The sequence below is a fragment of the Choloepus didactylus genome, chromosome 20 (assembly GCF_015220235.1).
Source record: "Choloepus didactylus isolate mChoDid1 chromosome 20, mChoDid1.pri, whole genome shotgun sequence".
In the NCBI taxonomy this organism is placed as follows: domain Eukaryota; kingdom Metazoa; phylum Chordata; class Mammalia; order Pilosa; family Megalonychidae; genus Choloepus; species Choloepus didactylus.
In genome coordinates this window covers 30,133,929-30,156,027 of record NC_051326.1, presented here as the reverse complement: position 1 = coordinate 30,156,027, position 22,099 = coordinate 30,133,929, and the positions used below count along the sequence as shown (strand labels likewise).

At 39.3% G+C, this 22,099-nt stretch overlaps 1 protein-coding gene across 7 annotated transcripts in view; it reads right to left on the bottom strand.

The window, feature by feature from the left end:
- DOCK5 (dedicator of cytokinesis 5) overlaps nt 1-22,099 on the bottom strand; it is a 234,684-nt gene that overhangs the window by 176,936 nt on the left and 35,649 nt on the right. For 4 of the 7 annotated variants that reach the window (XR_005213362.1, XR_005213363.1, XM_037813183.1 and 1 more), the window contains exons 1-3: nt 14,944-15,025; nt 13,282-13,398; nt 8,732-8,815 (exon numbers count right to left, since the gene is read on the bottom strand). Coding sequence is in view for 5 of the 7 variants with exons in the window: in XM_037813183.1 (XP_037669111.1) it covers nt 8,732-8,815; nt 13,282-13,366 (169 nt within the window). In the remaining 2 variants the exon portion in view is untranslated. Of the gene's footprint in view, nt 1-8,731; nt 8,816-13,281; nt 13,399-14,943; nt 15,094-22,099 lie in introns of those variants that run through there. The other 3 variants (XM_037813180.1, XM_037813181.1, XM_037813182.1) reach the window with 3 other exon arrangements.

Genomic DNA, 22,099 nt, shown 5'->3' with positions numbered 1-22,099 from the left:
GGGTATATACTCAGAGGAACTGAAACTTAAGACACAAACAGACATTTGTAAACCAATATTTATTGCAGCATTATTCACAATTGCCAAGAGATGGAAACAGCCCAAATGTCCATCAAAGGACGAGTGGATAAACAAACTGTGGTATATACACATGATGGAATATTATGCAGCTGTAAGACAGAACAAAGACATGGATCATGTAATAATGTGGATGAACCTTGAGGACATTATGTTGAGTGAAGTTAGCCAGAAACAAAAGGACAGATTCTGTATGGTCTCACTAATATGAACAGACATTAATGAACAAACTTTGGGAGTTAAAAGCTGACAACACAGGCGACCAGGAGATAGAAAGAGGGCAGAGATCAGCCATTTGATGCTGAAGGACTACAGAATGTTTAGGATGGATTGCATAGATCCAGAAATAGATAGCATAATACTGTGTGATGGTAGCACGGTATTGTAAGTACACTGAACAAAGATGTCTGTGAGTAAAGCTGAAAGAGGTGGGATAGAAGAATGTATGACACCAGAGGTAAAGATAGATGATAAAGACTGGGACTGTATAACGTGGCAAAAACTGGAGTGGCCAATGACTGTTACTAAATATACAAATAAAAAAATGTTTTTGTATGTGGGAAAGCAAATGAATGTCAACCATGTAGAAATTTGAAAAAGGGATGGTATTCAGGAAAAAACATAATCAAAGCAAACTGGAGTCTATGGTCGACAGTAACATTGTCATATACCTCCATTAAATGTAACAAAGGCAATATGCCAATGCTAAATGTATACGAGAGGGGGATATAGGGGAGTAATATGGGATACTTGGTAGTGGTGTTATTTGCTGTCCTTAGTAGTATATTGTACTGTATGACATGTTATTTTTCTTTTTATCATTTTTTCTTATTGCTTAAAAAAAAAAAAAAAAATTTTTCTTGTAGTAATCAGTATGTTCAAGTGCTGATTGTGGTGATAAATGTACAACTTTATGATGATACCATGAACAACTGATTGTACACTGTGGATAAATGTATGGTATGTGAATATAACTCTATAAAATTGTAGGAAAATATATATATAGGAGTAAAGGTGTTGGAGAAAACATGGTGAGAGGGATGATGCCTCACCAATATGGACTAACCACAATGTGTAAACTCAGAATTGAATCTTAGAACATAGCCTAACGTGGACACAATAACTGTAATAGTCCCTAGATTGTAAGCTCTTACAGCAGTTAACTCTATCCCTGAATTGTAAGGCCTATCTCTAAACTTTGAGATGCTGAGCCCCTAGCGTATAACCTGATTGGTCTCTGGAACAATGCATATCTCTGAGACAACTGAAACTCAGAGCTAGAGCTCGGCAGATATGAATGTCAGTATTAGTGCATACAGCCGCTGACAAAAAAAAAAAAAAAAAAAGCTGAAAAAGAGCCCAGACTTCAATTAGTGATATGAATGAAGCAGGTCTGGTTAAGACCAGGGCAAGCCAGGCCAAAGGATAAAGGTTGAAACTGATTGTGTTTTAAAACTTCAACTTTCATATGAGACCAAGGGAATAGATATCTATTTGGTACAGGATCTAAATTTTCTTAACAGTACAACTCTATAGTCGATTTGTTCAAACACCACAAGTGCATGGAACTTTGAATAGGAAGTGAGATACGGTAGGTTAGTATAGGCTGGAGTGAAATAGAGACACATCCTAGAGTAATTTGGGCAGATAATAAAAAACACATTTACAGCCTCCCCCTCCCCAGCCCTGAGGATCTGGGGGAAGGTGCGGATGTGTTGGACATCCTCACCTGGACTGGTGTTGATGTTGTCACAAACATTGGAACTGGCGGTTTGATGTGCTGAGCCCTCGAGCAAGGGACTTGCCCTTATGAAGCTCATTACCACAAAGGAGAGTCTAAAGTTGTATGTAATGGTGCCTAAGAGTCTCCCCCTGAGTACCTCTTTGTTGCTCAGATGTGGCCCTCTCTCTCTCTAACTGAGCCATCTCGACAGGTGAACTCACTGCCCTCCCCTCTACGTGGGACCCGACTCCCAGGGGTGTAAATCTCCCTGGCAACGCAGAGTATGACTCCCGGGGATGAATGTGGACCTGGCATCGTGGGACTGAGAGTATCTTCTTGACCAAAAGGGGGATGCAAAATGAGATGAAATAGTTTCAGTGGCTGAGAGATTCCAAATGGAGTCGAGAGGTCACTCTGGTGGACATTCTTATGCACTATATAGAGCACACCTCTTAGGCTTTAATGTATTGGAATAGCTAGAAGTAAATACCTGAAACTACCAAACTCCAACCCAGGAGACTGGACTCCTGAAGACAAATTATATAATAATGTAGATTACAAGGGGTGACAGTGTGATTGTGAAGACCTTGTGGATCACACCCCCTTTATCTAGTGTATGGATGAGTGGAGGAATGGGGATAAAAACTAAAGGACAAATGGGGTGGGATGGGGGGATGATTTGGGTGTTCTTTTTTCACTTTTATTTTTAATTCTTGTTCTGGTTCTTTCTGATGTAAGGAAAATGTTCAGAGATAGATTGCGGTGATGAACGCATAACTATGTTATCATACTGTGGACAGTGGATTGTATACCATGGATGATTGTACTGTGTGTGAATGTATTTCAATAAAACTGAATTTAATAAAAAAAAAAGAGAATCTAGAAAGGATCTGATTCAAGAAGAATTGACTGAAAAAAAAAAAAAAAAAAACATGGCAACAACAAAAAGCAGGCCAGTGCCAAAGACAAAGACAAGAAAGGACACTTACAATGGTCTTTAAGGATTTTTGTTGCCTGAGATAGTCTCTGAAGGCAAATAATTCTTGGGGACCTATAAAGGATGAGCAGTATATAGTTTCTCAGCCAATTCCCTCCATCCAAATGAAGTGCAGGGGTAAGGTCATAGAAAGAAACAAGCGATAAGAGATGAGTGACAGAAGCTCTCTAATTTGGGCTGCTGTTGCTCTGTTTGGGAGTCAAAGCTCAAGCAATCAGTCCAGCAGATCTCAAAAGGAAACACAGAGTTACCGCCTGACCCAGCAGTTCCACTCCTAGGTATATCCTCAAGAGAAACGAAAACATAAGTCCATACAAAAACCTAAACACAAATGTTCACAGCAGCTTTACCCATGACAGCTGAAAAGTGGAAACAACCCAAATGTCCATCAACAGTTGAATGCATAAAAAATGTGGCCTATCCATACACTGAATATTATTTAACAATAAAAAGAAATGAAATGCTGATACATACTACAACACAGATGGACCCTGAAAACATGCTAAGCAATAGAAGCCAGTCACAAAGGACAACAAGTTACATGATTCCATTTATATGAAATACCCATAATAGGTGTTCCAGTTTGAATGTACTGTGTCCCCCAAATGCCATTATCTTTGATGTAATCTTGTGTGGCAAGATGTCATCAGTTTTCATTAGATTTCTTTGAGTGTTTCTTTGGAGATGCACCCCACCCAGCTGTGGGTGATGACTCTGATTGGATATTTCCATGGAGGTGTGGCCCCACCCATTGAGGGTGGGCCTTGATCAGTGGAGCCATATAAAGGAGCTGATGGGCAGAGGGAACTCAGTGCAGCTGAGAGTGACATTTTGAAGAGGAGCTACAGCCAAGAGGGACACTTTGAAGAAAGCACAGGAGCTGCGGATGAGAGACAGTTTGAAGACAGCCATTGAAAGCAGACTCTTGCTCCAGAGAAGCTGAGAGAGGACAAATACCCCAAGTGCAACTAAGAGTGACATGTTTGAGGAACTGCAGCCTAGAGAGGAATGTTCTGGGAAAAAGCCATTTTGAAACCAGAACTTTGGAGCAGACGCCAGCCACATGCCTTCCCAGCTAACAGAGGTTTTCTGGACAGCATTGGCCATCCTCCAGGTAAGGTTCCTGACTGCTGATGTGTTACCTTGGACGCTTTATGGCCTTAAGACTGTAACTGTGTAACCAAATAAACCCCCTTTAGTAAAAGCCAATCCATCTCTGGTGTTTTGCATTCCGGCAGCATTAGCAAACTAAAACAATAGGCAAATCCATACAATTAGAAAATAGACTGGTGGTTGCCTGGAGTTGGGGGGATGACTGCTAATGAGTACAGGGTTTCTTTTGGGGGTGATGAAAATATTTTTGAAGCAGACAATGATAGTTGCACAACTCTGTGAATAGTATATTTAGTAAACAACGAGTTAATTGTACACTTTGAGTAAATTATGTGGTATTTGAACGATATCTCAATAAAGCTGTTAGTAAAAGAAAAAAAAAAACTCAAACAATAATCAAATCCTTCTGCAGAGGACAGGGAACCCCCTGTATTTCCCTGATGGAAGGGAAAGACAGTCTTGCATGTATCATCCAGGGTTTTGTGGGGGTAACTGCCTTCCCTCCTTTTACTCTCTCTAAGCTCACCTTGCTCCATTGTATTTTACTGGTATAGTAGTTTATTTCCACTCATTCAATAGACTTTTTTTTTAAATTCAGTTTTATTGAGATATAGTCACATACCATATAATCATCCATGTGTACAATCAACTGTTCACACAGTACCATCATATAGCTGTGCATTCATCACCCCAATTTTTGAACATTTTGCTTATACCAGAAAGAATCAGAATAAGAATAATAAATGAAAATAAAAAAGAACACCCAAATCATCCCCCCCATCCCACCCTATTTTTCATTTAGTTTTTGTCCCCATTTTTCTACTCATCCATCCATACACTGGATAAAGGGACAGTGATCCACAAGTTTTTCACAATCACACTGCACCCCTTGTAACCTACATTGTTATACAATTGTCTTCAAGAGTCAAGGCTACTGGGTTGGAGTTTGGTAGTTTCAGGTATTTACTTCTAGCTATTCCAGTGCATTAAAACCTAAAAAGTATTATCTATATAGTGCATAAGAATGTCCACCAGAGTGACCTCTCGACTCCATTTGAAATCTCTCAGCCACTGAAGCTTTATTTTGTTTCATTTCGCATCCCCCTTTTGGTCAAGAAGATATTCTCAGTCCCAAGATGCTGGGTCCAGATTTGCCCCAGGAGTCATAACCTGCGTTGCCAGGGAGATTTACACCCCTGGGAGTCAGGTCCCACGTAGAGGGGAAGGCAGTGAGATCATCTGCCAAGGTGGTTTAGTTAGAGAGAGGGCCACATCTGAGCAACAAAGAGGCACTCAGGAGGAGACTCTTAGGCACAATTATAAGCAGGTTTAACCTCTCCTTTGCAGTAACAAGCTTCATAGGGGCAAGCCCCAAGACAGAGGGCTCAGCATGTCAAGCCATCTGCCCCCAATGTTTGTGAGAACATCAGCAACAATCCAGGTGAGGAAGTCCAACACCTCCGCATCCTCCCCCAGCTCCTCAGGGGGACCTCGTCATTCAATAGACTTTGGCTGAGCACTACTGTATACCAAGAGCTACGCTAAACACAGGCTCTGCAGATGAAGGAGGAGCAGGCTTTGCCTTCAAGGAGCTACTACTCCGGGAAATTATTCATTCAACTACAGGGCAGGAGAGCAGCAAAAGGAGAGCCCTAAGTGGTGTTCTATTGTGGTTTGTGGGCAGAAAAGTATTTTTCATGTCTGAGTTTCAGAAAGGTGGACTCCTGTCGGCGCCGGAAAAGCACACACCGATCTGGTATGCATATATTTCAGAGGCAGGGTGGGGCAGCCTGTGCAGAGGGAGAGCCCCGGGAGTCAGATCTGCCAGGAAGCTGAAAGACAAAATCCCCAGGGCTATGAAACAGTGCCAGCACCACCCTTAAATTCCATCAAATGCTTCTGTGGGTGTTTCCATTTTGCTTATTTTTTTTAAAGGAAAGAGGGGTGGGGAGGAGGGAAGAACACAAGTTATTACTCAGCATTTCCACAATGTTTAATGTTTGCAAAGCACCTCTGTCCTCACTTAGTCCTGAACTGCCTGAAATAATAAAGGAATCTGAGGACACAGCCAAGGACCGAGTACTTAGCAGATACAAGTACCTGTCACTGTGCATCTGGGCAAAGCTGCCTCTATTAAAAAAAAAAATCCCATAAAATAAGCACTATTTGAAAATTCATCCAATATAACAAGCTCTCTGTAAAGCTGACATGCCACGTGGTGGTGAATGAGCTGAGCTCACGACGTGGGCTCATGTTCTAAACCTCCCCATTCCAATACAGAAAACATTTACGAAGGTGAGCCATTCACGCCTTGATACCTGTCCACAAACTGACTTCCTTCTGTGAGCTGAAAGAGTTCCATGGCTGTCAATACCATATATTTCATGGGAGCAATTAGCAAGAAAATCAGCTTCCTGCTGGCAGGACCTAAAGTTACAATTTTATATGATTGTCGACAGGACCAGCATTTCTTGTAGGCACACTGCTATGTGAACTGCAATATAATAGGAGCACAGTGGCTTCTGAACTCAGGCTCTGGAGGGTACCTGAAATGGAAATTTTTGTGTTTGTGTTTATATTTGCATTCAACCAGGGAACTACTTGGTAAATTACAACACCCCTAAAAGTACTATTAATATGAATCCAATGAGCACAAGTGTGTCACGTAACTATTTCAAAACTATGTTGGGGCCACATAAATGAAAAAAAAATTAGTTTTAAAAATGTATTTTAAAAACATTATCTACTTTATTTCAGACCAACTGCCTACTGCTCTCTTCCCCACTCCCCAGGACAATGAGAAAAACTTGACACATATACACACAAGAGCTAACATGGCAGTGAAGAATTACCAGGTCAAGATCTGGGGGGAAAAAACCCGAGAAAGATGAGTCCAGCATTTGGGGCCACTTTGCCTTTTGGGACATCTGCCGATTTAGGAAAGGGCTCCAGAGTAGCTGAAAAGCATTTCTTACAATCTTGTGGGGTCAGGGGGACAAAAGTCGGAGCCCTGGGATTGTTAATGAGTTGGCAATAATTTCAGACAGAATAAGGCTACAAGCATTACTAGAGAAGAAGAGAAAGATAAAATGTTTAATAAACAGGAATTACAAGGTTTAATTACTTAATATAATGATTCTAATATTGTATATACCTAAAAGCAGGTCACAGTATATACTAAGCCAAAAAAGGACATAACTATATAGAGAAATAAATTACAATCATTGTAGAAAGATTTAACATCGTTCTTTCAGTAACAGTAGAAGCAGAAAAAAGTTAGTATAGCGCAAATTTGACAAAATAATTATGAAACTAGAATCTACTTTTCATATATAGAACTTCACACCCAATGATTCTAAAATACATATTCTTTACAAGCCCATGTGGAAGAGTTACAAAAATCAAATATATGCTTTTTGCCTGAGCAAGGGAAAAATGTGTGCCCATAGAGACCAGATAAAATGGATTATTCTATTCCCTGGCCCAGAGGTATGACTTAGTAAGGTTTGAGGGGACTGTGGTTTCCACAGTCACAGTCTCAGAAAGATCAGTCAATTGTCCCTCGAGTCTGGGTGGCTTAGAGATGCCACAGAATCAATTCTTGGCTGGGCCTGAAAAGCCGAGGACGACAGCAAAAGAAAACAGAAAGGGAAGAGGCCACACAGCCCTCCGTCCCCTCTCCCTGACTCTGAGAGCTACATGATTACACTTTTGAGTTGTGTGGAAGGGGAAAGGATGAGGGAAAACCCCAACACTCTCCCCAAAAGTAAAGGGAAGCAGCTGTAATAGTAGAGTCTATGTTCCAATCAGGGAGATGCCTCAGCTTGTCTGTGGCCAAAGCCTGCCTCTTTACTGCCTGGTTCCCATCTCCTCTGCTCCATTCTGCACCTTCCTATCGTACCCTAGGAATATGCATCAGTTTCTACATGACCACCATTGCAATTCCACCATCACAGGCATTTACGGGGAGGGGCGAGCTGGACTCTTCAAATTCTGACAGCGTTGTGGAACCAGGGAGACAAAAGCCTCCCACTACAGGAAAAATCTATCTGCCTGGCTTCCCAACTCATCCTACTGCAACCTTTAGAGTGAATAAATGGTCTTCTTTGCTTTTATCCTCAATTTCAGTGACCTGGAATTACTTTTGTTGTGCGGCGGAAGTTTAGATTAGAAATGTGGACACCTAGAGGAGCTACCCCTCCTAGGTCACAGAGAATCTGAATTGAAACTAGAAGCCTAGGGGTACAGGGCAGACATGAACTGTGCTGTTCAGACAAACCAGGAGCCCTGAGTACTGCCCAATTGCCTACTAACGGGTTAACCAACCTGGTAGGTGGAAATACAGTGGTAGGCTTTCTGGGTGCTGCTGTCCTGACCTAATTCTCTAAAAGAATCTCAGCAACACCAGAAAATCAGCTCCCTCTTTTCTCCCCTAGCCTGGCAACATTTAGGCCTGAGAAGAGAAAAACACTTAATCAGCAAAGCTCCCTTAGAGCTATCGCCAGCCTAATGCCCCATGTGTCCCCTCACGAGCCAGCGCTGCGTCTGATGTTCTGTACCCAGCAGTGGGGGCAAAGCAGTGTCTTCATCCATGTACACACTCGATGCTGGTGTCTGGGCGTGTTCGCACCCATGTATTCAGCTGGCTGTTTTGAAATCACTCACACTATGAAATTGTGCAGCCTAAGTACTTCCTGGATTTTTACCAGCACCACTTCAGGAAGTAAAGCATGTTGATGTTTGCTCTAAGTGTCTTATTAATAAGCAACTTCTACTGTTTTATTCTTTCCCCCGTCTGCTAGAAAACCATCCAGACTTACCCTCATGCATCTCCAGAATGTGAACCGTGTCTCCAATCTGCAAGGAGAGCTCCACATCTTGAGAGGCATTGTAATTATAGATTGCTAGAAATGAGAGACAAAAGGGAGAAACGGCGTCAGTGGCAATTAAAACTCATGCCATTAAATAGCACATTCAGTGGTTGGTGAACTATTTATTCAATAAATAGCACTGTCTTTAAGGATTCCATGTGAATCACCCACTGTAAAACAGAGAGCATCATCCTGGACCCCCACTGCTGGCATTTTACAGGCATCCCCCCTTTCAACAAATACTGATTGGTTGCCTACTATATACCACATACTGTCAGATGCTGGTGATAGTGATAAAACAAAAAGACACGGTCCCTATCCTCAGAGAACATAACGATCCAGTGGAGGAAGAAAGATATTAAATATATAATCATAGAAATAGCTACTTAATTAAAATTGTGATAAACATTATGAAAGAAAAGAGCAGGCTACACTGAGAACATATTGTGGGGTTCTGTGAGTCCCCTTGTTCATCATACAATAGCCAACCTGCAATGTCACTGAGCTTATGATTTGCAGAGCATGTGTATGGGGTGGGGGTGGGGGTGGGGAACGACACATAATTAGTAGCCGAAGTTCACTTGTGAGTCATCCACCCTCCTATAACAGACTAACACATAGAGCAATGCAGAGACGGCTGCCTTGCCCCAGTTCTAGTACTCTGGGAAACTGGGTTGCTTACACACTGTCTACCCCCTTCCTGAACAAAGTGACCTCAATCACCACAGTCCTTAGGACTGTAAATGACTGGATGAGGTTGTAAAAAACAGTAGACAAACCTACAACTCAATAATAAGATGACAAATAACCCAACTTAAAAGTGGGCAAGAGCTTTGAATAGACATTTTACCAAAGGACATATATGATGACTAATGAGCACATGAAAATGTATTCAACTTTATTAATCATCAGGGAAATGCAAATTAAAACCACAAGATACTGCTTCATACCCCCAGGAACAGCTATAAAAAAAAAAAGATGGACAACTAGCAATAATGTGGAGAAACTGGGGATTCTCAGACATTTTTGGGAGAAACGGAAAATAGTATAGCCACTTTAGAAAACTGTTTGACAGCTTCTTAAAAATTTAAACATAAGCTTTCTAAACTATGCCCGAAATGGTCAAAGATGTGATTAATGACCTTGACAGGAAGAATTTATCCTGGATTTTCCCAGTAGTCCCTAAATGTAACCACAGGTATCCTTACGAGACAGAGGCAGAGGGAGTTTTGAGAGAGACACAAAACATCTCTGAAGATGGAGGCAGAGACTGGATGGAGGCAGCCTCAGGTCAAGGAACGCCAACAGCCGCCAGAAGCTAGAAAAGGCAAAGAACGGAATCTGTACAGCAGCAGACTCGTCAGTGCCTGGGATTGGGGAATGGTGATTGACCACAATCAGGAACTAGGGATATTTTGGGGTGAGACTGAAATGTTCCAAAACTGGTTTGTGGTAATGGCTATCCCACTCTGCAAACACACTAAAATATTATCGAATTGTACACTGAAAATGGATGAATTTTGTATTTAAATTATACTTCAGTGAAGCTGCTTTAAAAAAAAAAAGTAGATTTGTTTCTTGCCCTCAATTTCCTGATGAGGGATCTGCATCCATCCAGGAAAAAGAATCACCTTAGAGATTCAGCTGTAACCACTTAACTGTCAAACCCAGGAACCCTCGATCCTCGCCATCACTGGGGGCTCAGTGAGCACATGAGGATGCTCCCTCAATCCATCTTCTGTATCCCACAGTGGTCACCTGAAAACTCCTACTTATAATTAGGGAAGAAAGGTGTTTCTGTAGTTGGCAGTCCTGGGCACACACGGCTCTTTCCTGAGCCTGCAGTGCGTCCTACATCTGCAGCAGTAGGTGCTGGCAGCAGACTTTTTCTTACGTCACAGTCAATCTATCACTGAAAGAGACTTCAGCCGTGTCTTTTTCAAGGGGCCTTTCCTTTTTGAAGGGAGTCATCCAAATACTGTTCTTCTGCAGTCTTGGCACAGAAGTCTGGATCAGTAATGTTGGAATTTATTTACTCCTGGGCTTCCAGACTACTATGAATACAGAACAACGATTGGCTTGGCAAAAAGGAGGAATTGTTTTTTTAAGGCAATGAAGTAGGTTAGGAGAAAGAGCAGAGAATTCAGAAGGAACTGGTTCCTAATCCCTAGGCCTGTTCACAGGTGAGTGGGCCACATTCAGCTGCTCTTCCACTGAAGTTCCCACTCCTTCACCTTACAGCTACTTTACTCGAGTATTCTGTCCATTAAATAGGCAGCTGGCTTTCTTCTGAAAATGCAGACCTCACACCCTTGACTCCCCCTGAGTCTCACTCACTGCCTTCCACTGAAGGGTTCTTTCAACCGGCCTCCCTGTCAGACGGAAACAGGAAGTGGTGAGGTCACTGTGTCACAACACGTTGATGGGATGACCAAGCTTCATCTCTTCCTGGTTTTAAGTGACGAGGGAAGTAAGAACCTCTCAAAGGTAACTGGTAGCACTGACAGCTCCAAGCACAAACACCTACCAAGTACTGCTGCAACTACACACACATGTACACACGTACCACAGACCCATAATACTTCCTTAAAACCTAGACTCCTAGGCCTGACAATTAGAGCGTTTCAGAAATTGTCCCAGCGTTAGTTATCCACATTGTCTCCACTACCTGCCAAGTTCCACCCTCTACTCCAGTCAAGACGCATATTCTCCCCTAAGCACTGTGCTCAGTCCATGGTTGATCCCTGCCAGCAATAACAGCCTTTTTCTTTATAACAATCCAAATCCCACACCCACAATTCAATTTGACAAATGACTACTGACTCCCTATTACCCCACATGGTTCTCTTTCTTCTTCGACTTCCTACGATTTTTCCTTCAAACACAGTTTGGGTATTTAATCACAGATAATCTTGTGTTATTTTCACACAACAATTAGAATGTAAACTCCTCATGAATGGGGTTCTTATTACACTTGACTTTTGTGCCTTTCACGTTTTAAGGTACTGAATTAGACCCAAAGAAGGTGCATAAGGCAAAATAATGAGTCTTTAAAAGAATATTTTAATTCATTCTATAAAATCTACCAATCAGTTCAGTCGTTCACCACTTCTTCCACAAACTCAAAGAGGCAGTTGTGGTACCTATCTTGAGATTTCCCAGCCCTCAAGAAAGGGATATCAAAATCACATCTCCTGCCACATTCTGCTTCTCACACAAGAGAGAATCTGTCTTCAAATCCCAACTTTCAAAGAGATACACTCAGGAAGCACATCCCTTCAACACTGCCTTCCAGTGGAGTGAAAACTCACTGCTTAAAGGACTTTATACAGTCTGTTTTCCGTCTTTGAGATGGTTCAACAAGATTTCAAATCTCTTATTGCTGCCATCTATTCATTCCAGCTCTGTACTTCAGAACAATGCCCTACCCACCCCTACTCAAATATACCTCATATTTACATTGTATTTTATAGTTTCACTTTCATGTACAATATATCAGAGTAATGCTAAGGAATGGGCACCAGGTACTATGTTATTTAATGAGGCAACTGAGGCTCAAAAAGGCTAAGCCCCCTGCCCAAGGCAGCCTGGCCCACAAACGGCAGAGCTGACAAGACTAAAAGCTCAGTCCTGTCATGACCCATTCATCAGATTTTCCCAGGCTGTTCCTGAATGGTGAAGTACGCCTCTGAGTGGGAAATGCCTCTACCTAGAATAGCCTGGGAACAAAGAGAAGAGCCTAACAGATTCCAAATATTTTGCTGGGCCTTGGATTTTTCTCATTAAATGAGAACCCCACGTACAAAAGCAAGCTTTAATCACACAGATCAATCACCAGTGATCATTTTGGCTGCTGGTATCATGCTATTTACAGAATGGAAGTAAACTAATGCACTCAGTATTTTTCTTCCTGAAATATGGGTAACTGTTAAAGAATGGGGAGACAAAAGAAAACCTTTGGATCAAGCAAAACTGAATTCTAGATTTAGCTTTAACACGTACAAAACGTATGGCCTTGAATGACACACTGTGCCTCAGTTTCTCAACAGGCATTGAAGCAGATGACACCAGATGACGCCAAAGGCCCACTGGGCTCTCACATCCTCTGATTCAGGAGGAGAAGATAAGAGGCAAGAGAAACAAGTTGTGCCGTTTTGAACTAGCAGGCACCACCACAATCGCTTGTTTTGTCTGAAGAAATTAAACAAGAACAAGGAGTCACTGTATATAAATCGCCTAACTGGCTGCTATGTGCAAGGTTGGGAAAGACAAATTGCTGGAATTCTTCCCTAAGCAGCTTACTGTTTATATCAGAAAAGTGTAATTTTGCAGAGCCAAGTAGACAAGACAGTATGTCTACAAATGTAAAATAGTTTGCATTTTACCAAATCTGAGATTTGGCTTTTTCTTTTAAACCAGGCTTATCATGAGAGAGGGGGGTGGAAAAAAAGCTTGAAGTCTTGGGATTATGCAATAAGAAACCAACAGAATAGACTTACTGGCCACAAAATGAGTATAGTTTTGACAATGAAGAATCCGTGAGTGCCTGGTAATTAATCTTTCTAATAAATCATCTTCTTTCATGAGTCCTCAAATTATAAATTCCTGAAGAATAACTAAAACATTACATTTGTTATTGGTCACTTAATAGAAACTACAAAAGATAGATTCCAGCAAACACACAGACCAAGATCTCATTTTGAGTTGTACACTATTTAGAATCCTAAAAAGACGATACAAGTTATCCTTTTTCATTATTATCTTGATCATCCTAGTTCCAGCCATTAGTATTCCAAAAACTAAAGGTGTACATCTCATTGGTGATCTTCACCCTGGCTTTAAAGAAATGATATCCTGCAAAGGCCAAATGGACTTTCATTTTCTTTTGCTCTTTAACTGCATAATAATATCTAGAGCTGAGAATCAGATTCAACAGTAGGAATTACACCAAGAAGTAAAAATCCAACCTTTTAGGCTGATAATAACAATTAGGCTCCAACTAGTCTCTCCCAATTAGATGGCCAGGAGGCCTCCTCTCGACTCAGATCTACCCAGGGCAGGGGCAATCAGATTAGGACATCAGTTTATACCTCTCACCAACAGTACTCACAAGGACTCTTACAGGATTCTTAAAGCCCGTTTTCTACACCATTTAGGAAAATAGTGAATTTAATGACGAGCTTAGTTATTATATAGAAATGTACATCTTAAGGATTTTACATATGTGTAGATGAATAGATAACTATTTTTAACTGGCGAAATATTTTTCAGATAGAGACTCAACTATGGTTTATTGATTACCTCACTGGTACCAAGTGATTATAAGCCATCTCATTTTTTTTATTTACATATTTTTATTAGAGAAGCTGGGGGTTTAGAGGAAAATCATGCAGATAATACAGAGTTCCCCCACACCCATCCACATGCATAATTTTTCTTATTATTAACAATTTGCAATAGTGTGGTAACTTTGTTACAACTGATGAAACAATCTACTTATAATTCATACTATTAACTATAAAATCCATAGTTCACATTAGGGTTCACTGTTTCTGTTGCATAATACTACGGCTTTTGTTAAATTTTTATTCTAGTAATGTATACAAAACCTAAAATTTTCCCTTTGAACCACTTTCAAATATGTAATTCAGTGGTGTTAATTTCATTTACAATGTTGTGCTACCATCACCACCATCCATTACCAAAATTTTTCCATCACCCCAAAAAAAACTCTGTACCAATTAAGCATTAACTCCCCATTTCCAACTCCCACCCCAGATCCTGGCTACCTGTATGCTAGTTTCTGATTATGAATTTGCTTATTCTAATTATTTCACATCAGTGAAATCATTTAATAGTTGTCCCTTTTGTGGCTGGCTTATTTCACCTAACATAATGTTTTCAAGCTTCATCTATGTCTCTTGTATCAGGACTTCATTCCTTTTTCATGGCTGAATAATATCCTACTGTATTCATATATCACATTTTATTTATCCCTTCATCAGTTGATGGACACTTGGTTGCTTTCATCTTTTGACAATTGTGAATAATGCTGCTATGAACATTGGTGTGCAAATATCTGGTCGAGTCCCTGCTTTCAATTCTTTTAGGTATATACACAGAAGAGGAATTGCCAGGTCATATGGTAATTCTATACTTACCTATCTGAGGAATCACCGACTGTCTTCCACAGCAGCTGCACAATTTTACATCCCACCAACAACGAAGGAGCATTCTGTTTCTCCAATTCTCTCCAACACTTGTGGTTTCCTGTTTTTTGTTTTTTTAATAGTAGCCATTCTAGTGAGTGTGAAATGATATCTCATGGTTTTGATTGGCATTTCCCTAATGGCTAATGATGTTGAGAATCTTTTCATATGCTTATTGGCCATTTGTATATCATCGTTGGAGAAATGTCTAGTTAAGTCTTTTATCCATTTTTAATTGGGTTGTCTTTTTGCTGTTGAGTTGTAGGATTTCTTTATATATTCTGGATATTAAACCCATATCTGACATATGGTTTCCGAATAATTTCTACCATTCTCTAAGTTGTCTTTTTACTTTCATGTTGAAGTCCTTTGATACACAAAAGTTTTAAATTTTGATGAAGTCCCATTTATCTATTTTTTCTTTTGTTGATCGGGCTTTTGTTGTAGAGACTAAGAGATCGCTGCTTAACATAAGATCATGAAGATGCTTCCCAATGTTTCCTTTAGGAATTTTATAGTTTTGGTTCTTAAATTGAGGTCCTTGATCCATTTTGAGTTGATTTTGTACATGGTGTGAGGTAGGGGTCCTTCATTCTTTTGCATATGGATATCCAGTTTTCCCAACACCATTTGTTGAAAGGACTGTTCTTTCCCCATTGAGTTGACTTAGCACCCTGTCAAAATGAACCAGCAATTCAATTCCTTTGGACTATATCTTAAATTCAAGATTACAGAACAAAAGCTCTATGTTCTATGAACGCAAGGATTTTTACCCCCCCCCCCCACACACAGCTTCCCCATGTAAAAAATGGAGGCAAGAGTACATTCTTCATATGGTTTTGTAAAGTCCAAAAAGGAGAATTATGCAGAGTGCCTAAGATTGTGACTCACATCTACTAGGCACTGAATAATCAGCAGTTGCCTTCCCCTTTTCCTCTTCCCCTTTCTGGCCCCGTCCACCTTCCCACTTTGAGAGTGGTGACATTACCACACTCATCAATAATTCAGTGGAAGTCGTTCAGTGAAAACTGTGAATCAGAAAAGGTTAAGGTGCAATAGAACAAGTTAGCCCCAACAATCCTTCCAAGGTAGAGGTTGGTGAACAGTGAACTGCAGATGTCCTTGAGGATAACAAAGCCATTGTTTTTGCAGACAACAAAATACAGAGCTCCTCTAAGAAGCAGAAGTAGGGTTGGGGGATATTTTAATATTTTTACCATTTTCTTCCTGCCCTTTCTTGGTTTTTCTGTAGTTATTCAACAGAGAAACCATAGTGTTACTCAGAAAATATATGATGTCCTCAATCATCTGCTTACTATAGTATGTACTCTCAGTCTCAACATAATATTAACATTCTAGTGTTATTTATGCCTACATTTCTGTGAGATTTTGTTCTTTTTCAATTGCCCTCTTTCTTGTTAAGGGGTATAGGAAAAGTAAAAGAAAAAAATCTGAAGGCAATGCAGGCAGGGTTTTAATGATGAAAGGGGAGAAAACTAACAAGACCAGCATACTTTCTGCCATATCAAATAAGGGTATTATTTTCTGGTCTCCTTGGTATGTATTCTTACTAAATAAAAACTAAACTGATCTAAGATAAAAATTGTCAGATCTAAGATTTTGTCAAGTTTATTGCATCTAAGTTTTGGTTAGGAATCACAATTGACGAATAGAGAACTTGAAAATAAAAGTCAGGGATTGCTGTGGAAGCGAGAAAAAACACTTTTAAATGATAGTCAAAAATATCAGTGACAATTTTCTCCATACATATATGAATCTGAGACATTCCACTGAGAAAATGAATGATCCCCAACCAGGCTGCAAAGCCCATTAATTTAAAAACATCAACCTGAAAAGGAGAACACAACAGCAGCCTGGACTTACTTCTCAGCAGAGTTTTCAGTCTAGGGCCTATCAGAGGGCAAGCTCTGGCCCTTAAACTACGATCACACTTAGGAGGGTCTTAGAGCTGAATCTCAGCTTCTTCACATATTAAAGTCACACCTTACAGGAACCACAGTGAGAAAAGAGTATGTGTGGTTTTACATATATATATAACACATCTGAGAGGGAAGGTGGAATGAGAAGAGCAAAAGTAGCTGAGAAGAAAGCCAGAAACTGAAGAAATCTGGGAAATCATTTGGTCAAATCCCCTTGTTTCATAAGTGAGGAAATGAAGGCTCAGTATATATACATAATATGTGTGTTTTCATGTACATACACAAATACATACCTATATAAAGTTGAAAAGTGATGGAACAAGATAAATCAAAATTTATTTTTCTTGTCAGGCCACTGAAGATATTTTATCCAGCTTTGCCAAAAAAGCCACTATCCTGGACTCTTGAACAAGCAATTTCATCTTTTTATAAAGTGATATTTTGTGATTTGGTATTTTACCTACTATACTTGTTTAAGACTAAAATGAGAAGAAACATTAAACTGAGTAATTATGGTAATATCTTTGGAGCCAAGATTTCTCAGCATAAGAGAAAGGAAAGACAAGTGCAAAAATAAAAAATCTTAAGTAAATACTATGGGATAATCTATTTGAATTGGAAATCTGTATAAACTCAGAAGACTTGTCTTTCTAAAAATCTCATATTCCACTTTCACTTGTGGCCATAGTAGAATCTCAGGGACCAGATTAACTATCCTACCTTTAACAACTAAAAACTGGGCAAAATATATGACTCAATGGTTTTCATACACTGAATAAGCAGCACAATACAGTGATGCCTAAGGAGAAGATAAATGCATAAGTCTATGATTGCCCCCTACTTACTGCTTGGGAAATTCTGAGGTCACATCATACAGAGGGAAAACCCAAACAGAGCCAAGTAGTCACCCTGAGATGAGTAAAGGGAGTTAAGAATTCAGGGAGGTCCAGGTGGCTAGAACATCCAGGGCAGAGAATCAAAAAGGACAGAGCTGTACAGAGAGTGCTGGAGATCTGCAGGAGTCCCCTGCGTCTTCAGCAGGATACTGATAGAGGCTGCGAGGAAAATCCCTGAGGTCAAGGAAAGAACCGTCAGAAAAGAGTAGAAGGAGCAATTTCCAAGCATACAGAGCTGGGAATAGCTCACATTCCTCATAACCAGAGTCAAGAAGTCTGGTAATACATGGGGCACAGGGTTGAATATTCGAGGGTACTGCCTGAGCAGTGCAGCCAAATTAGCCCTAGAGTAAAAGCTGTGCTGGTCCTGCTGAACACAGCTTGAACACAAACCTGAAAAGGACAAAAGAGTTTCCTAGTAACTGCATCCTGGAAAAAGGCTCAAACACCCAACAAGGTAAAATTAATAATGTCTAACATCCAGTTCAAAGTTCCTAGGCATACAAAGAGGTAGAATATCACCTATAATTAGGAGAAAAGTTAATCAATAGAAATAGATCCAGAAATGACATAGATCAGGTCACAGAACAAGTCTCGATTAATCTAAAAAGATTCAAAGAATACAAAGTATGTTTTTTGACTACAGTAGGAGTAAATTAAAAATCAATAATATACTTAGAAAATCCCAAAATATTTGGAAATTAAACAATACACCTATAAATAACCTAAGGATAATTCAAAAATCAATGAAATCCACCATAAGACAAAAAAAAAAAAAAAAGGAAAAAAAGCATGACCATCTCAATAAATGCAGAAAAGGCCAAATCCAATATTCATTCATGATAGAAACTGATAGCAAACTAGGAATAGAAGGGAATTTTCCTCAACATGATAAGGAGCATTCCTGATACACCCATAGCAAACATCATACTTAATTGTTAAATAGTAAATGCATTCCCTTAACATCAGGAACAAGGCAAGGAAGTCTGCAAGAGAAAGAAAGAGCAAGCTTACTGATTTGAAAGGGTTAGTAAAACCATTGTTATTTGCAAATGACATGATTGTCTATACAGAAAATCCTAAGGAATTTACAAAAAAAAGTTACTAGAACACATAAGTGACTTTAGGGAGGTTTCAGGACCCAAGATCAATATACAGAAATCTGCTGTATTTCTTTATTCTCTATGTAATTTGAAATTGCTGCGTTATGATGTAAAGTACTTTTCTCCTATGGATTGCAAGTGGCATAGTTTGGGAACTAGTGCTCCAGAGTATCTCTTGTACAAGTATACTAGCAAATATGTACAAAGACGTTCACAGCATCAGTATTTGTAATAATAATAAAATAAAAAAACTGCAATCAACAAAATGTCTAATGAAAGGAAACTGGAGAAATCAACTATAGTATATTCAAATATACAATACTATGAAGAAGGAAAAATGAATGCATGCTTCAATCTGCATGCATATCTAACAAAATGCTAAGCAAATTAAAATTTCACAGAAAAAAATATATATACAGGATGATATCATTATTTAAAATTAATAACCCTGTAAAACTAAGTGAATTTTTTGAGGACACACACACACAAGCACACACACACATACGCAACAGGAAAAAAAAAAGTCAAGGTAATAAAGCACACTCAATCCAAGATCTGATATTTCCAGGGTGGTGCAGGGAGTCAGAAAGGTAGGGAGAAGTGTGGGGATAGGGCTAATCCACACAGAATCCTTTTTGCAAATCACTGGATGGGGATACATGGGTGTTTTTCTTCTTTTTCTTCTTCTTCTCTATACTCTTCAAATGTTGAAAATATTCTTTTACGCATTCAGTATTTAATTAAAACAACAAAAACCAGTTACTCTCCCTTCCTACTCCTGAGATAGATAGATGACAGATGGATAGATAGACAGATTAAGATAGGCAGATATCTAGACAAACTGATAGATAAATGATATACATGTGCATAGGCATGTGCAGGAGAGGAGTATGTGTAACAACAAAAATGCTTTGACGTAACTCATGACAGGTTAACAAAAACCTTCACATACATTATTCCAACAGTTCACAAACTTTAGCTCGAATTAGAATCACCTGACGGGCTTGTTAAACCACAGGTTGCTGGGTCCCATCCTTAGAATATTTTATGCAGCAGGACTATAATGGGGCTCCAGAATTCTCATTACTAACGTGTTCCCAGGTAGTGCAGAACCTGCTGGTTCCAGGATCTCACCTGGAAAACCTCTGAATTACTGTATTTGGACCAAACACAAACCAACCAAGAAGAAAGAGCTAATAGGGTCCTCATTTTACAGTTGAAGAAACATAATATCTAAGAGATTGCGGGGTTTGCAGAAAGGAGTTACTATAAGGCAATTATCAAAGCCCTCAGTTACTGTTTACTCCTTTATACCACTAAGTAAAGAGGCAGAACGGAGACTCAAATCCAGGGTTTTCAGATTCATTTTCAATCACTGTCAATACAAATGCATTTTGGAACCACAAAACAACATTGGTAGTTCCCACGAAACTTTTTTTTTTTTAATGAAGTGGCTTGCTTAAGATCACACAACTAGTTAAAAACAGGTCTGGGATGAGCTTACCTAAATAATTTTTTCAAGGGCCACATAAGGTCTTTATAATAAATTTCACTCTGTATTGACTGAACTGTACCTCTAAAGTAAATAATGAACACAGTGGAGGAATAAAACCAAATGATCAATTACAGTGAATGATCAATTCCGATGAATGAACTTATCTGATGAATAAATGAATGCACAAATGAACCAGACACAAAGAAATAAACAAGCATCATATCCATGAACATGGGAGGAACAAACCTTATGATATATTTACTTTCTTCATATAAAAATTCTTTAGCAAACAAAATTTTCTCTTCAAGTTATAATTAGTTGGAACTATTACAATAAAAAGACATGGAAAATTCTTTTCAATCGCATTTCCTCTGCCAGACTGTAGAAAGGTTATATCCATGATTTAGTTTTAGAAGAAATGAGACAGCTAAATTTCTTGGGTTGTATTTCATTATAATCACTTTACATTTTTAAAAATTCTCCTGAATTCCACTTTCTTTTCACATATATTTGAAAATAACTAAAAATATAGTGAAAAGTTTTACAAATTCAACATGCCTCTCGAGTGAGCCCCAAAGCATTAAAAGATTTTAGGCATGAGTGTTCACAAAAAGAAAATATTATCCATGAAGTATAACGACTTAACTTAAAACACAATCTAAATGGAAATAGAAAAATAACATTTTGTCAACCAGGAATCCAAGTTCGCTCTAAAACCAGTGAAAAATATATTCTCTGTTCTCCCACATTAGCACATTTTACTTCAATGTAATGGATTAGTGGTAAGCAGAGACTACATAACTGCATTTGCTCCAAATGGAAAGTGTTACAATTCCAACTTCTGCTTCTACTCTGTGTACCATCAACTAGAGGATAATATACACGCAGCGCCAAAATACAAGGCATTTTATGAGAGGCTGGAAGGCAAATACCAAATGAGTTCCCCCTTCTCTCTCTTCCTTACACACACTTAGCACACACATCCCTCCCCATTCCCATGCCCAAACCACCCTCTTGCCCTAGAGGAAATTTTTTACAATATCCTAGCATGGGGGCGGGGCGGGGGGTGGGGATTGGCCTATTAAACTTAGATAACTGGTGATTTTATTCTTTCGGTCACTCAGGCCTGAACAACCTATGGAGTCATCTTAGACTTAGCACTTACCATTTCCACTGCTACCATTTTAGTCTTTCCTTCATTAGACACATGCAGTACCAAAAGGCAAGACATTTTATAAGGGAGACCAGGAATTCAAACTACTTCCTCCTTCCCTCCCTTCCTTCTCAATTCAACTCAGATTACTACCCTTGGGTCTTGAGAGACTGCATTGCCCCCAGTCTCTCTTCATGTATAAAACAAGACAAGTAACAATGACATCATACAGCTGTCGTGGAGATTAAAAAATACTTACACAACAATTAACACGGGAAGAACTACTATTAATATTGTAACACTGTTTGGCATAATCCTGCACAATAATTCCCTTGGAACACTGTGGTATTGTTTATAAAAGTGAAAAGATTGGAAAGAATCTATAGATCTACCAGAAAAATTGTTTAAATGAATTACAGTGTAACCATACCATGAAATACTATAAAGCCTATATTTTAAAAGAAGTGTGTTTATGTATGACTGTTGGTTTAGAGTTACTGATAACACGAAATAATTTTTCC